Source organism: Musca vetustissima, unplaced genomic scaffold (assembly GCF_032173495.1).
Source record: "Musca vetustissima isolate MV318-11 ecotype Yass unplaced genomic scaffold, APGP_CSIRO_Mvet_v1 utg17544, whole genome shotgun sequence".
Classification (NCBI taxonomy): Eukaryota; Metazoa; Arthropoda; class Insecta; order Diptera; family Muscidae; genus Musca; species Musca vetustissima.
In genome coordinates this window covers 51,302-69,112 of record NW_026874082.1, presented here as the reverse complement: position 1 = coordinate 69,112, position 17,811 = coordinate 51,302, and the positions used below count along the sequence as shown (strand labels likewise).

Genomic DNA, 17,811 nt, shown 5'->3' with positions numbered 1-17,811 from the left:
TCAATTATTTTCGAAAATACATTCGTAAAACTGCCCTGGCGTCTGGGAACACTGTTGCCACCGCCACCTGATGGTGTTGAGGCTGTTGCTGCTGCCGATGCAGATGCTGTACCACAATCTCCGCTTCCGGTTGTGCCACTACCCACAGGACCTGATGCTGTACCAGTTGCCCCACCGCCACTTCCACCTCCGCCTCCACTACTGTTGATGTTGGTTCCACTTGCTGCACTGGGACCACCACCACCGCCTACACTGGAATAATTGACACCTAGATTGCTGCTATTAAATGTGCTGGGTGTCTGGATGTTGTTGCAATAAATGTTGCTGCCGCCAATGCCACCTACAAAAATACCAGGATTCGCTGCACTCAGATCACTGAGACCGGCTTGCGAGGGCAGGCGTTGCCTCAGAGGTGTGTTGGTACAACTATTTGCGGAATATGAACCTGTTGCTGATGACGATGCTGGTGCTGTATTACTACCGTCTGTGTGTGCCTGCTGTGCTCGTTTTGGACCATCACCATCCGTATGCTTGCTAGATGTTACCTCATAGCCATTCACAGTACCTGGAAGAAGACGAACAATAAGAGAGGGAGTGAGAATGAGAGTGGGGGCATTGTGCAATAGCAGAGTTATGTTCACTCATAAATTCATAGAATCGTACCATGGTTACGGTTATTTTCCTTTCCATGGTAAACTAAAAACGAACAACATTTTGTGGCCGAGTTTTGGCATGAAAAGAAAATTGTCAATGGAGGAGACTAGACATTTCAGTATGTCATCATAATTAATTTGGGATTAAATTCCATTGGGCTTGTTGTTTATGGACATTTCTGGTAACATTTCTTTTTTTTTGAAATAAAGTTCGTAATTGGCATGATGTGTTGCAAACCCCTCTTACCATACAAAAAATTGTCGGTAATTAGAAATTATAAAGTCATTGCTCAGAATTAGACTATAAATATAAACATATGGCAAAACTGCGTAAATAATTTTGAAAAATATATTATCATAATACAAAATATATTCATTCGCAGAAATATTATAATTTTTTTCTCCGACACCCGATTTTTGTCTCCTGTTAACAAAGGTTTTGTTCTCTCTGCACAAAAGGTTCTTGTTGATGTCCAGAAAATGGTTCGTGCGTAGAAAAAATACGATCGCCGTACTTCAGAAGACTTGAATCACAAGAGGCGAATCGGCGTGAATCTTTGCGTATGTGTATAAAACGTCTATCGACGATATTGGTCTTCGATGATCGGTTCGTCTATAAATATTACCCTCAAGTGACTCTATGTTGACTTCTGCGTCAACGATTCTATAACGAATCTAATTAACTTTTTTTATTGAATTCAATCATAGCCAACACAAGCTCAAAGGCGAATATAGTGGGTAATGTGCTAAATCAAGATCGTCATGTGGCAAACCATGAGTAGGAGGCACCCTTGGGCATTTTTCCCCCAGTATGCGTTCGATAGTACATGAACACCTGGTGGCAGAATAAAGCTTTTGATCTCGATGGGTTCGTGCGTAGAAAAAATATGATCTCGGTACTTCAGAAGACTTTAATCACAGGTTACGAATCGTGAATCTATGCGTAAGACCAATACCGTCGATAGACGGCGCGTTTTCTACGACATGTAAGGTTAAATGCTGGTTTGAACTTGAACCTAATAGAGGTATTTCTAATAATTTAGTGTTATGCCCAATTGTTCTATCTACAAATTTTAGCAAAATTTAATTTCTATCATTCCAATGTTAGTTCTGCACCTTTACATACACATTTTGGTTAGAGTTTACCTATCTTCTATGTGGGTATACGGTAGTGTCATCCATTTGTCATAATTTGTTATTCATTGGACACTGTGTATTTGTGGAGTGTAATTCAAGTTCAAATTCCCAAATATGAAATTGTCAACAGCAGCCATAACAAGAGCTATAGAACAACAACAACAACTTCGAGTTCGAATGTTGTTGGGCCACATGATATGACAGATAATTTTGTGGTTATAACGTGTAAACTGACTTTTGGATAGTAGTTGTACCCATGTGACAAATCTCTTCGCCAAAACATTCTATTTCATTTATGGGCCTAGAGTTTTGGAAGCTTGGAGTAGGGAAAACGGTTTTAACTTACATTTAATTATTGAATAGACTTTTCAGGGTTTTCTGTAATCCTGTAAAAATGTCCGGTTGAGTACAAATAATTCTTAAATGTATTCTTATTCTTCTAACATTGAAATAAGTGAAAACATAGTTAGAACCTCCAACGATAAAAAAACAAGAATGGGTGTCATTGTCATATTAAAGAAATGTTTAGCAATTTTCAGAGGTATTTTTATACCCTTCATCACACTGACTTTGTGCATATGTTTGTAACAGGCAAAAGGAAACGAGATAGACACATGGTTCCTTCTGAGAATATGCATAGAATCACTTTTAAAGTCGAATTATGCATGTTCGTTCGTCCGTCCTTCCGTCCGTCCATGTATTTTTGTTAAAAAAGTACAGGTCTCATTTATGATCCGAAATGGATGAAATTTGGCATAGGTCACTTATTTCGCCCAAGCACGAACCCTATTGAAATTGGGAAAAATCGGTTCAGATTTAGATATAGCTCCCATATATAGTTTCGTCCGATTTTTTATGAATGATACACCAAACTCCCAATATTTGTCCGATTGGGACAAAATTTGCACATAGTATTGCATTAGATCCAGACTGATATCTGCGAAGTTTTTTTTAAATCTGTTCAGATATAGGTCCTACATATAGTTTCGTCCATTTTTTTGTGAATAATACACCAAACTCCCAATATTTGAATGATATTGAGAAAAAAATGATGCGTGATAAGGTTTGTTGAAATCGGTTCAAATTTTTGGGTCTTATATTTTCGTTCGATTTTATGTAAATGGTGGTTACACGAAATTTGGCAGAGGGTATTAAATTTAATATAGTGATTACAAACCAGTAAGGAAAGTAGTAATGTCGGACTGGGCCGACTATATGATACCCTTCACTACTTTGGGTATATTCTACACATTTATCCGGAAAGACGTCGCCTTTTTGAAGGAATTCAAATTGAACGAACTTAAATATGTTACTTTTATGTCTTTCTGAAACCTATGCTAAATTTCATTTCATTTGGGCAAGTTTAGAGTCGTTTGCGCACAGGAGGGCAGATTTGTGTAAATCGATTTTAAGCAAACTTGACACAGGCTATTCGGTACGCTGCACTGTTTAAAATTTATTCTCAATCAGACACTTATTGATTATTTGGTGTACAATTAACATAAATAAGTTGAAAATATATATGGAAGCTACGATATATCTATATCTGAACCGATTTCAAGCAAACTTGCCAGAGATTAATTTATATTAACTTCACTACGTTGTGTCAATCGGTTTAGCTATGGATCTTTAGTGTACCATTAACTTAAAATCGGACGAAAATATATATAGGAGGTGTACACATCATACCAGACTTACGCTATACCAAAATTCATGCAAATCAAAATATTTGCAGGAACTTTGGTGCACCATTTCCCTAAAATCAGGCTAAACCTTATATGGAAGCTATATCTAAATATCAACCGATTTTCACGAAACTTAGCTCACGTCATTCAATACGATATGCCAAAATTCGTGTAAATCAAATGATTTTCAGGGACTTTGGTGCACCAATTACCTAAAATCGGGCGAAACTATATATGGGAGCTATATCTAAATCTGAAACGATTTTCACGAAATTTAGCACACATATTTTTAGACCTAATTCAATAGGCTATACCAAATTTCGTGCAAATCGAAACATATTTATGGGGACTTTGTTACACCATTTACCTTAAATCGGACGAAAATAAATATGGGAGCTATATCTAAATCTGAACCGATTTTACCCAATTCCAATAGGGGTCGTCCCTGTGCAAAATAAATGAGCTATGGCATATTTCATCCAAATCGGATAATTTCCCATACATATTTTGACTCGATTTCATACAAATGGTACACCCAAGAATCCATGTCTGTCCGTTTGACATGAAATTTTTCATTGATTTCAGAATGGTATGTGTATGGGGTTTTTCAATTGGTTCAAATATTTATATAGATAGCACATTTTATTTCGCCCGATTTTATTTCAAGGGTCCTCCAGGATATTGTAGATATTAACATTTCTTGTATGTACCCAAAGTGGTGAAGGGTATCACATTCGGCCTCGTCCGACTTTTGAACTTTCCTTACTGGTTATATACTCACCAAGGTCTTTCATCCCCAATACGAATTTTTCGCCCACCAAAATTTGGTCGCACAGTGTTATATGCATGGTATATTGTTTTGAGCCTTACGGAATATTTAAAGAATATTTTTGAGACTATTAATGAAATTGATTTTTTAGATAATATTTATTTGAAGTTTCCAAATTGTATTTTGTCATGTAGAATTTTTGAATATTTTGTCCGGCCCTGTTAAAGGTTTGTGAAAAAACAACAAATAGAAAAATATTTTGGAAACCGAATTGCCTTGTATAAACGCACGAAGCAAGTTCAAAAGAGAACGACAAGAATTGCCGCAAGTAAACTCGTCTAATCTAAATCAAGACATAATATATTTTCTGAGTCATATCAAAGGTGCGAAATTTATCAATAATATTATTTCGGGCCATATTAGAGCCCTGGATTTTAAGGAATATTTTTTCGGGCCCTATTTAATATCGGAATTTTAGAGAATATCGTTTGGTTTATATTGAAGATGCGGTTTATAAAAGCGTGAATTTTTCAGATAACATTTCTTCGGGCTGTATTGTGTGTGAACTGTTTTATGGGACTCCTCCTTTATCGGTTTCAAAAAATCCAATTAGTTCCAAATTATTACACGTCATTATGGACCTACATATGTATTGTATGAACTAGGGAAAATGAAAATAATCTTCCAATATCTTTCTTATTTTCCACCTTGGGTTTTAAATAAATAATTTTCCTGGGTACAAAATTCTGCTAATTTTTGGAGCGAAATCAATAATCCTAGTTCATAAAAGAGCCAGCTATGTACTCTTTTAAATTGCGAGGGAATTTGACATTCGCCTACCCTGTCCGTCGTCGAAAAGAATTTGGTGTATGGTGTTCTTCGAGTTTGCACATTGCTTTTCATATTGATTTATCTTTTTTACATAGGCTCCATATTATCCGAATTTTCTGTATTTTTAAGGTTTGAATTGTATTTTCCCACCGAAGTGGCTGTAATCTCTGGAATATCATCAGTTCCTGGTGATTAAAAAAAATTGTCCAGAAAATATAAGACCATGCATGGACAGAAATATGCCGCTTACAAAGATCATTTTTAATTCGCTGTATATTGAAGCTACCAGCCACATTTTTTCACTCTCAGTGTCTGCAAATTTTCTCAGCACATAAAGTACATATTAGAAAATAATTTATAAAATACTACAAGAAGTTACCACTACATTTCGAATATAGTTTTCTGATGTTACTCACATTTTTTTTTTTAATTTTAATTGTTAATCCTAATTTTTGTAAAATTTCAATTTATACAACACATTTCACTCTGCTCGATTTTATTTTTTTTTTTAATGTCGCATCGATTTTGTGTTATCAATTGGCCTAGATTTATTCCCGATTTAGCTTTACTTACCTCTCTGACTGGCATCCAGACCACTGGCATAACTGCCACTAATACCACTACTGCTACTGCCACCAATCGTTGAATATTTATTCGATGTATCACCGTAAACACTGCCACGTTTAAATCTGGCCTCTGCATAGGAACGTGCACCAATGTATTGTGTCGCCTGTTGGTGTTGCTGCTGATGTTGTTGCTGTTGTTTCTGACCTACATCACCACTACTGCTAATCCCACTATTTTGATGATCACCGGATCCCACTGATCGTCCGAAAATATTGCCAACACTACCGCCGGAACTTGCTGCACCTGTACTACCACTGCTCACACGTCGTTCCAACTCATCTGGCGTGCATTCGAACCGGGAATATCGTCTGGCCGCTGTAGTCGCCGTGGCTGCAGTTTTTGTTGCTGTCGAATTAGACGAAACGGCCGAAGAACCACCTGCAACAGCAACTGCACTTTGTTGCTGTTGTTGTTGGTGGTGTCCTAAATTCGTTTTAGCCAAGGGAGAGGTATGATGATGGTATGGCTGAAACTGATACTGCTGCTGTTGTTGCTGCTGCTGATGATGATGATGATGGGGGGAAGGATGATGTGGGGATTGTCCTTGTTGCTGCTGCAACCTGTCTATAGCTTCATGATTGTTCGACAGTGGCTCTGGCTGGATATCGCCACCAAAAGCCTGATATGTGGACAATGATGCCTCCTCGACCTGTTCATGTGGTTTATGGGTCCGTGTTTGCAAGATGTGCTCTTTTAATTTTCTCCAATGTAGCGCTATTTTGGCAACTTTCACTTAATCAAGTGGGAGGGTAAAATTTGTGGTTCTCCGAAGGGGTTGGGGGCTTTGTATGGCAGGCTGTGAAGATACCGAAAGTGTGTGTTTCAGTTTGTTGGTGGGTCAAACAAATAATATTTGCGATAAGTTATTGTGGTTTATAGCCCCAGTGTACGTCCTTGTAGCTGTGGCCTATTCTTCTTTGTGGTCGCTGAATGACTTAATTACTGGCCTTGTTGCGTGTCTGTGCCTGTTGTGTGAGTGTGCGTACATGTGAGCCAGTATGCGAGTGTAATTTTATTAACAGGATTTTTGTTGTATTAAATGGTGAGCCCACTGAGGACAATATTAAATAAGTTGAGTGCGGTGATCAAGCATCAAAGGCACACACACATACACACGTACATACATAGGCTTGAGAGTTGTATTACACAAACAATTCAGATGGGTTGATTCTGTCGTTGTTGTAGTTGTAGTTGTTGATGCTGCTTTTTGGAACAAGTATGCCAATGTTAATTACATGCGGTCGTATTATGGTCTCATTGGCTGGAGGCTACACAAATTTTGTTTTGTTAAATTTTAATTGACGTTTTAGTAGAAGTAGTAGTATTAGTAGTTGTAATAGTATTAGTACAGTTGTATGGGTGTATGTGAACTGGTTCTATTCACTTGTTGCTTGTTTGGGCTTTAGCAAATTTAGTTTGGACATTTGATGAAACGGTTTTGTTGTTATTTTTTGTTGGATGCTACGCTTGGCTGCTGTTAGTTAGTTGGGTTTGGAAGGTCGGTTGGTCGGTCGTTGGGTTGGTTAGTTGTATGGGCTGTTGTTTACTTGTTTGTGTTTTGTTTTTATTGCTATTGTTATGACTGCTCTCTTGATGCTGTTGTGAATTTTGTGGCTGTAATAAAATCAAATTATGGTATTTTATTAAATCACATTACACATTGATTAGGCTAGAGCGTTTAGTGTTAGTAGTGGTTGGTGGACTGGTTGGCTGGCTGCTTGCTTGCCTGTTTGCCTGTTTGTTTGTTTGTGTTTTTTGTTGTTGTGTAATTCGTTCCATAGTTGGAAAAATATGCGGTGGCTTTTCTGCTCTATGTGCGTGTGCGTGTGTGTGTTTGTGTTTTATGCTTTTTGTGTTATGGCCTTGTTATTCGAATTTTATACCAATTAATGCTGTATAAAATGTCATGCCTACTCTCTGCCTCATTTTATATAAAATACCATCCTTATGGGCAAATTGCGTATGTACTTGTGATGCCATTTAAATGGTATTTGTTTTTGGTAATTTTTTAATATTATTGTTGTTGTTAAGGTAATTTAGTGGGTTGTTGTTGTTCACTTTCGTGTTGTGGCGGAGGTACCGACTAATTATAGTCATGTCAAATTAATATCAGCCATTAGAACTTTTTACGGTGTAGGTAAATGTTTTGCAGAGATTATTATTTTTGGCAGAGCAGGATCCATGGTGAATTATAGTATTATAGTATTATATTATAGAAAATGGTCGTTTACTATTAATCAAAAGTTAGACCCATATTGACCACTGTATACAGGTATGTTTTATCCAAATTTAAAATTTGTAGTAACCTGACACAGTAGTATCCAAAGACCAATTAAAAAATAAAAATGTTATAATGTTATAACATTAATTGCAATGTATATTCTTATAAAAATCAGTAAAACCATAATCTTTTTTGAATACTGGTGAGAAAAATTGAATAGAACTAGAAAAATACATTTGGGTAGATTCGGCAATTTGAAATGGCAACATAATATTTTCCTCTAACTGTTTTTATATTTGTCTTTACAAAATTCTTTAATACGGGTAGAAATTACAAGCATAAGACCCAAAGTACGTATTTTTCTTAGTGACAAAACTGTAGAAATATTTTACTAATACCAATACATAATATGTTTTGATACGAATTTGTATGTATGTATGTATCTATCTGAGGACAATAACCAGCCACAAAATTGTTATGATTCTGTTGAATAAGTACTGAGATACAGAGCTCTAAACAAAATGCTACCCAGTCTAACCTAACTATTATTAAAAACCAGTGAGCGGAGCAGTATAGTCGGACGAGGCCGACCATATTATTATGGTCGGCCCCGTTATATGGTCGCAATTTGCGAAGGGTATTATATGACTAAAGGTCAATATATTTTGGGTCTAGGTCCTTCAGGGGCAAATATATACGCCATAGAATACACATTTTGTCATTTTTCACACAAAAGTCAAGGTCCATTTGACCCGCTAAATATTGACCGATCTTTATCAAATGATTTTCATATGATTTTCCATTTGTCTTCAGGTGGTATTAATTATACCCTACCCAACTATGTTGTCAGGGTATTATAGCTTTGTGTAGTCCCAAAAGTTTGTAACGCGCCAAAAAATTGGTCCTAGACCCACCTTTAAGTATACCGATCGTCTTATCTCGTCTAACGGAGCCGATCTAGACAAGTGTCTGTCCGTCCGTCTGTCCATTATAATTTGTAAACACGATACAGGCCACAGTTATGGACCAATCTTCACGAAACTTTGCATGTAGGATGTGTTCTGGCCATTGAAGACCCCTATTGTTTTTGGGAAAGATCAGTTAATATTTAGAGGATGAAATGGACCAAAAACTTTATTTTTGTCTGATTTTCAGGTCGCTCCAGAGGCCGCAATTATGGTTTAAACATCGCGAATTTTTGCATAGGGAAGGGGATCGGGCCAAAGAATAAGCATGCCTGTTTTGATTAGCGGGCCAAATGGACCCCGACTTTTGAGTGAAAAATTACAAAATTTGTATTCTATGGCGAATAGATTTACCCCTGAAGGACATCGACCCGAAAAGTTGTTGGTATATCCAAGGGCAGTGGTTGACCTTTAAATTGATACCAATTATATGGTCGTATGTACTCAGATGTGGGAGTTACACTTCAATATTTACAAGTGCTTATGTATTTAGATATTATTTTAGTAACCCTTTATCACACTAGAGGGTGGAAATATAGCGCTGATCGCTTTAAAATGTTCCATGAAGTTCCAGTTAGTTCCTACAATTTTCGGTGCCGATCAGATAATTATATTGTGATGAAGTGGACCGAAAACTAAATCTTTTGTGTTTTTTCGAGTCGATGTATAGGCTCCAATAGGAATAAGAGGATCACAACACAAGGGAAGGGTATCTGGACAAGTAATTAGAAGGGCTGTACTGAACATTAGTAATAATTTTCGGTGCACTGAAGTCCCATATATCTTTCGATTTGCATTGTGTAAAATTTCTTTTAAATCTATTTACAAAATTTAGAATAGCTTGCAAAATGGCATGTGTTGGGATTAATGTTCTTCGGTTTACTTATAGATAAATATCTCATATTTAAGTTCGGATACATATGTATAATATACACAAAGTGTTGAAGGGTATCATATATTCGGCCCATTCCGACTTTACTAATTTCCTTACTGGTTTAAATTAGATTCCATGATGATTTATATAATATTTTATGCGCTTGAAAGCGCTCGTATTATCTTCTGAAAACGGCAATCGTTCACCACGTCTTTTTTCTGATAAGCAGGAATTAAAAGGAGTCATTGGGTGCCAAGTCAGAATTGTACGGCAGATGACCGGTTAAAAATGGTTTGATCCGATGTGTGAGAGGAGTCGCTTTGTAATGATGCACAACGATTCGTCTTCTCTTGTTCGTTTTTCGAATTTCTTTAGAGACTTTAGGCCAACAACTTGTGATGTACCATTTAGAACTGACCGTCCTACGTTGATTATACGGTTCAATCGCCGCATAGCAGAATGAACAACTTTCGTTGGATTTGGCTTGTCTTCGAAGTCACACACAACCGATTGCTGTTTTGCTGTTGTATAAAATGTATATATGTGTCTTTTGAAGCTGCGAATTTTTGTTCTTGTTTTTTTTTTTGGCGATTGTAAAACTGCGTTCATGCCATTCCGAATGTATGTTCGTGGAAGAAGTGTTCAATGAAAAAATGTCATGATAATCCACGTCGAAAGTTGTCAATCCACACTACACTTGGTGTTGTCGAAGCCAAAAGTATATAGCAGACCTTGTACGCAATATGTCATGATTCGTTTTTTTGCATTGTGCTGAATACACATGTACCACTGTGTCAGGTATCAGATAATTGTTTTTTCAATCGTAACTTTTACAATTCAATTCGTTTATATGAGAAAAGTACCTCATTAATATTCTACTAAGTCCTCGATTTAGCTGTCACGAAGTTTAATGGTTTATTGTTAAAAGTTTATCGTTTTAATTTTTTTTTTTTTTGAAAATTACATTTACAAAAATGTTGGTTGTTTTCGGTCAACCATAACTAAACGTTTACGCTTCTATGTTATTCGGCAGGTATAAATGTGCATGTGTATGTGTTGGGAGGAATATTGCAGTTGTTTCTGTTGGTGACAGTTATTTCACCTTCATTGCCAGTCCGACTGTCTGCCCATAGGTTAGCCAGACACATATACAGTACATACAAGACCATCCTGCATACTGCGGCTGCAAAACCCATTGTGTATGCTTTTGTGTATGCGTGCGTCCAACCAAAAGTCAATGGAGCTTATCGTGTTGGCAGTTTTGAATGTCAGAAGACATTAGTGTCACACGGACAAATGGAAATCGTAGACACTCATACACACACAGTCTCCCTTAAATACAAATACAAACATATCAATGCAATGGTTTTGGTTTTCTCTCCCCTCCCTCTCTCGCTCCATAACAACAAAGTTTGGTGACAAAGTTTTAAATGGATACACTTTTATTTGTTTACGTCCGACAATGAAACATTCTTCTTTTGCCATTCATTTCAACTTTCGAACATGTATCCATTTCTGTCCGAAAATTGAATTAATTTATTAAATAAATTAAAAATAAATTGTCTTGTAAAGTGCCTTCGAATAGCATATCGAATGAAATGAAGAACATGCAAACATGTGTATTGAAGAAAATGCAGATAATGTCTGGAAGGTATTTTGATATGTAATTGTTAAATAAAGTGCAGATATGAGAAAGAGTGGGCTTTAAGGAATATTTTTACGAGGACATTTAGATCCATAACCGTGGATCCATAACCATCAGATAAATAAGCGTGGATTTTTAAAGAATATTTTTAGAGGAACTATCAGATTAATAAGCGTGAATTTTTAAAGAATACTTTCAGAGGAACTATCAGATCAATAAGCGTGTAGTTTTAAAGAATATTTTTAGAGGAGCCATCAGATCAGTAAGCGTGGATTTTTAAAGAATAATTTTGGAGGAACCATCAATTCAATATGCGTGCATTTTTAAAGAATACTTATAGAGGAACCATCAGATCAATAAACTGGATTTTTAAAGAACATTTTTAGAGGAACGATCATTTCAATAAGCGTGGATTTTTAAAGAATATTTTTTGAGGCACCATCAGATCAGTAAGCGTGCATTTTTAAAAAATATTTTTAGAGGAACCATCAGATCAATAAGCGTGCATTTATATACCGTCCACCATCGTATGGAGGGTATATTAATTTTGTTTTTCCGTTTGTAACTCATCGACATAATCATTTCCGACCCTATATAGTATATATATTCTTGATCAGCATAAAATTCTAAGACGATCTAACCATGTCCGTCTGTTGTAATCACTCTAGCCTCTAAACGAGTTGAGATAGATCGCCAAAATTCTGCACAGAGTCGTCTTTTGTCTGCAGGCAGGTCAAGTTCGAAGATGGGATATATCGGTCCTCGTTTCGGCATAGTTCCCATGTAAAGGGTACCCCCCAATTTTCCGTATTTTGGGGTTCTTGAGCGCGTTTTCAACCGAATTCGATGAAATTTGGTATATTGAGTTGCTATTGGGTATCCAATTTGTCCACAAAAAATTATACATATAGGTCCATTTTTTCTTGTAGCCCCCATATAACGCTACCCTCTAATGTTCAGTATTTTGGGGGTTTTGATCGTAGTTTTCAATCAAATTGGCTGTAATTTAATGTTTTAAGTTCTTATTGGGTACCAAATCTAAAAATTATAAACATAGGTCCATTTTTTCTTGTAGCCCCCATATAAGGATACACCCCCCCCCAAATGTCCGTATTTTGGGGTTCTTAAGCGCGTTTTTCAACAGAATTCGCTGAAATTTGGATCATTTGGTTCGTATTGGGGGCCAAATATCTCCACCAAAAATTATAAATATAGGTCCAATTTTTCTGGTAGCCCCCATATAAGGGTACCCCCAATTTTCGCTACTTTGAGATTCTTGAGCACGTTCTTCAACCGAGTTCACTGAAGTTTGGTATTTTGTAGTCGTATATGGTAATAAATTTCCCTAAACAAAATTATTAAAGTGCACCCCCTTTTTGGGGTAGTCCCCATATAACCCCGTTTTTATACCCTTCACCACACAGTGGTACAGGGTATTATGGCTTTGTGCATATGATTGTAACAGGCAAAAGGAAACGAGGTAGACGCATGGTTCCTTTTGAGAATGTGCATAGAATCACTTTCTGAGTCGATTTATGCATGTCCGTCCGTCCATGTATTTTTGTGAACACAGTTCCCACATATATTTTTGCCCGATTTAAGGACATTAGTCCCTGAAAATCATTCGATTTGCATGAATTTTTGCATAGCGTACTGAATTAAATCTAGCATGATGTGTGCTAAATTTCGTGAAAATCGGTTCGGATTTACCTATAGCCCCCATATATAGTTTAGCCCGATTTTAGGTAAATGTTGCACCAAAGTCCCTGAAAAGCTTTCGATGTGCACGAATTTTGGCACAGCGTACTGAATTAAATCTAGCATGATGTGTGCTAAATTTCGTGAAAATCGGTTCGGATTTACCTATAGCCCCCATATATAGTTTAGCCCGATTTTAGGTAAATGTTGCACCAAAGTCCCTGAAAATCATTTGATTTGCACGAATTTTGGCATAGCGTACTGAATTAAGTCTAGAATGATATGTGCTAAATTTCGTGAAAATCGGATCGGATTTACCTATAGCCCCCATATATAGTTTAGTCCGATTTTAGGTAAATGTTGCACCAAAGTCCCTGAAAAGCTTTCGATGTGCACGAATTTTGGCATAGCGTACTGAATTAAATCTAGAATGATATGTGCTAAGTTTCGTGAAAATTGTTTCAGATTAAGATATAGCTCCCATATATAGTTTCGCCCGATTTTTGGTAAATGGTGCACCAAAGTCCCTGAAAATCCGTCGATTTGCACGAATTTTGGCATAGTTCACTAAATAAAGTCTATAAAGACGTGTGCTAAGTTTTGTGAAAATCGGTTCAGATTTAGATATAGCTCCCATATATAGTTCGCCCGATTTTAGGTAAATAGTGCACCAAAGTCCCCATATATATTTTGATTTTGGGATAGCGCACTGAATTAAATCTAGAATAATGTGTGCAAAGTTTCGTGAAAATCGGTTCAGATTTACATACACCTCTTTGGACCGATATTCCCCATTTTCGAACTTGAACTAAGTTTGGATGAAATAATAAGATGGTCAAAGTTTGGATGAAATCAACATTTTCTGAAACAAATTTGGACCAAAGAAACATGGGGTCTAGAACCATTTTAACCGTGTCAAAGTGTATACACCCTCATTATCCATAAAGCTGAGGGTATACTCGTCCATTAAAAATTTCTGAAATTTGTTTTATAGTTTACATTGTGTTTTACATAACCGGTTTGTGGAAATGTCGATATAGGTCCACTTTTTGGTATTTTCCCTATATTTTCATTTCAAGTACATGTCAGTATATCTATGGTGGAGGGTATCCAAAGATCGGCCCGCCGGAACTTAACGCTTTTCACTTGTTAAATAATACATTTAGAAGTACCATCAGATCAATAAGCGTGGATTTTTAAAGAATATTTTTAGAGGAACCATCAGATCGTGCATTTTTAAAGAATATTTTATTTATTCGTAAAGGATACAATTTATTCGTAAAGGATACAAATTACCCATAAAAGCATACTCATAACTACTCCAGCAAAAGTTTTTTTATTTCTTTATGCAAAATTTACATATTTTTGTGGATAAAAATGTGAAGACGTCGTTTAGTGCCACATGAAAAGTCGTCAAGAGAATTAATTCCAGTTGAGATAGCAATGGTGCACATGAATATACCATTCATGTCCCATGTTAAAGAAGATGTTTTGCAAGAGCTTTTGAGATTTGTGATAAATAAGATGTTGGCCAAAAAAATCGAAAACATGAAAATGATAAACAGAAAATTTAAAATATTTATTTATTCAACTGTTTTTATGTAAATGAAAGGTATTGCAGTCCTTTAGGTTGGTTGTAAAAGGTAATGCCTTTCTTATGGGACTAACAATATTGTGGCAAATGGCCATAATTTTCTTGCTTGAATTTGGAACGCTGTGCAAAATTTCGTCTACGTCGGACAAACGTCTTTTGGACTCTAACGTGAAATCGAAATACCATACGTGGACGCTGAATCTAAATATGTACCAATTATCGCCGATTTTGGATAGGGTTCATTAAATGCGCTGCACCAACTTTCCAAAGTTCATGTTGGCCATACGACTTATTTTAACCTTTTCATTAGCACAGAACTATGTTTCAATCCACAAAGAAGTTTCTTTTCGAATCTGCGAAAGAAACTCATGGAACACTTATCACTATTTGTTTATTATTCTGTAAACGTAGTCATCGATTTTATTCCCACTTTACCGGGTGATGTGATAAGGAGGAGGTAAAAATACACAAAACCTCGTAGAGGATGTAAAGCAAGGATGCGTCACAATTTTATGCAAAACATATTCCGATATGAGCCATACCGGTGGGATGTCTATCGATATTGTGAATACAAATAACACGCACACATTCACTTTCTTCAATTTCCGGGTTTTCCGATTGGGTGTAAGGCGGCAAAACGAGTTCCGTATCACAACATCGGTTGGGTAGTAGTAGGTGGTAACAGGCTAAATGATTGTGAAACAATTTAAAAATGTGTGTAAATGTTATTATGGTTGAACTCCCTCGTTCTCACCTTGATGGCGGCGAACAACCGGCACCAATAGAAAATAAAAATCCCTTCAAGAGTCACATTGAATTGAAATGAAAGTTGAATTTTTCGTTTGTTTGCCAACCGGAAAGATTGTCGGAATGAAAACAGACAGACGATACCACTGCAGTATGTGTGTCGAAGATATTCATTCTATGGTTTTAAATTGTTCTAAATTGCTTTTGTTTTTCCTCTAGTATAAATATGGAAGAGAAAATAATGTTAGCTAATATTCACAAATTGATTTTAAATGCCAAGCTAGCATAGAGAACAACAGCAACAACTAAATCTGATAATATGGAAAATGAACAAAACCAAACGAAGGCTATATTGGGTAGAAAATTTCAACAATCAATATAAATCACCAATCATTGCAGTAAATAAATAACCGCAAAGAAATCTCCAGATTAATATTTTGTTTGAATTGGTTTTATTTAAGGGTAACACCCCCTTAACCCTATTTCATACGATTTTAATTTTTCAAGATTTTAAATGGGCTGGTAAATAATTAATAATAAATAAATACTAATTAAAGAAAAGTCCTTTTTTTTTGATGGCGGACATGATAACTCCTCACTGTAACATCGGAATCCGAAAATTTCAACGGTGTTAGAAAGAGTACATGTCTGACTCCCGTATGAACTAAGATTTTTGACTTCGCTCTAAAATTAACAAATTGGCGGACCTTTGAAAACATATTTTTGGAAAATCGCCGATTTTTTGACCAAAACCCAAGTTCAAAAATAAGGAAGATTTTCACCGATTGGCTTAATCCTATTTCATACGATAGCTGTACACTCACAGAGAAACGTGTAAAAATTTGGATTTGATTGGGCTATTAGTTTTAGAGTTATCGTGCCCGCCATTCCCAAAACCAATGTTTAGATAAAACGCGTTTAAAGTTATATAGTTTCGTCCGATTTTAGCTGACACAAAAAATCGGCTATATATTTTGCAAGAGTTCTTGAGATTTTCACTTGAAATTTTGTAGGGACATATATATTTTCTCCGAATTAGCGTAAATGTGGCCGATATGCACAAAACATAATGACATTTTTATATTTTCGAAATAATATTTCGAACGTTATGGTGCACCAAACTTCTCATGTTTATCAGATATTTATCCAAATATTCAACGGGTCTCCGATTGATATTTGCTTTACATTAAATCAGTTTTTGTTTTTATTTAATAATAAAAACTGTTAGTTTTTGATTTGATGTAGATATGATTTTTAGAAAATAGAAAATATTTATTAAATTAACACACTTCTTTATAAAACTATGTTCATATGTCTGATTGTCCTTGCAAAAATTGTTATTAAGTATCCGCGCTTATTGCTATGATAGTTATTGTAGAAATATCTCAGATAAATACACGTTTATTGATCTGGTAGCCCCTTTAAAGATATTGCTTCAAAATCGCGATTATTAATTTTAGAGTCTGTGTAAAAATAATTTTTTATAATTCATGCTTATTAGTAAAAATTTTTGTAAAATATTTTTTTTTTTAATTCGTGCTTATTAGTAAAAATTATTGTAAAAAAAATATTCTTTTTAAATCCACGCTTATTGGATTGATCCTTTTAAAAATATTATTCTGATAGGCATTGTGAAAATATTGATTATAAAATATTGATTATAAAAATATTCTTTAGAAAACCACGATTCTTGGCCTGTGGGTTGTTGTAAAAATATTCTTTAAAAGGCCACGCTCTTTGGTCTGTGGGTTATTCTAAAAATATTCTTTAAAAATCCACACCTTCTGGCCTGTGGGTCGTCCTAGAACATCATTAAGAAAGCCTTGGGTCGATCTGAAATTATCATTTAAAAATCCGCGCTTTTTGGACTGTGGGTCATTGTAAAATAATTATACTTTAAAAGGTCAAACGTCTTGGTGTTTAGGGTCGTTCAAAAAATAGTTTTTTTTTTTGTAAATCCACGTTTCTAGAAATATTTGTATACCCTACACAACAATGTTGTCAGGGTAGTATAGCTTTGTGCAGCCCCAAGAGTTTGTAACGGCGCGAAATATTAGTCCTGGACCCACCTTTAAGTATACCGATCGTCATATCTCGACTAGCTGAGTCGATCTAGACATGTGTGTCCGTCCGTCTGTCCATTATATATATGGACCAATCTTCACGAAATTTTGCATGTAGGATGGGTTCTGACCAATGAAGACCCCTATTGTTTTTGGTAAAAGCAATCATGGCCCTAACATCGCGAAATTTTACATGGTGAAGATGATTGGTTTAAGGAATAAGCATGCATATTTTGATATGGATTGGTCAATATTTAGCGGGTCAAATGGACCCTGACTTTTGTGTGAAAAATTACAAACTT

The 17,811-nt window shown here is 35.8% G+C and overlaps 1 protein-coding gene across 1 annotated transcript; it reads right to left on the bottom strand.

Moving 5' to 3' along the window:
* Window positions 1–4: 4 nt before the first annotated feature.
* On the bottom strand, window positions 5–6,351 carry LOC133330761 (AF4/FMR2 family member lilli-like; the record flags this gene model as incomplete). The annotated part of the gene is made up of 3 exons (XM_061539173.1): window positions 5–91; window positions 147–565; window positions 5,649–6,351. Coding segments are annotated over 3 exons (1,209 nt in total), but the record flags the coding sequence as incomplete, so codon positions are not given.
* Between the last annotated feature and the right edge of the window lie 11,460 nt (window positions 6,352–17,811).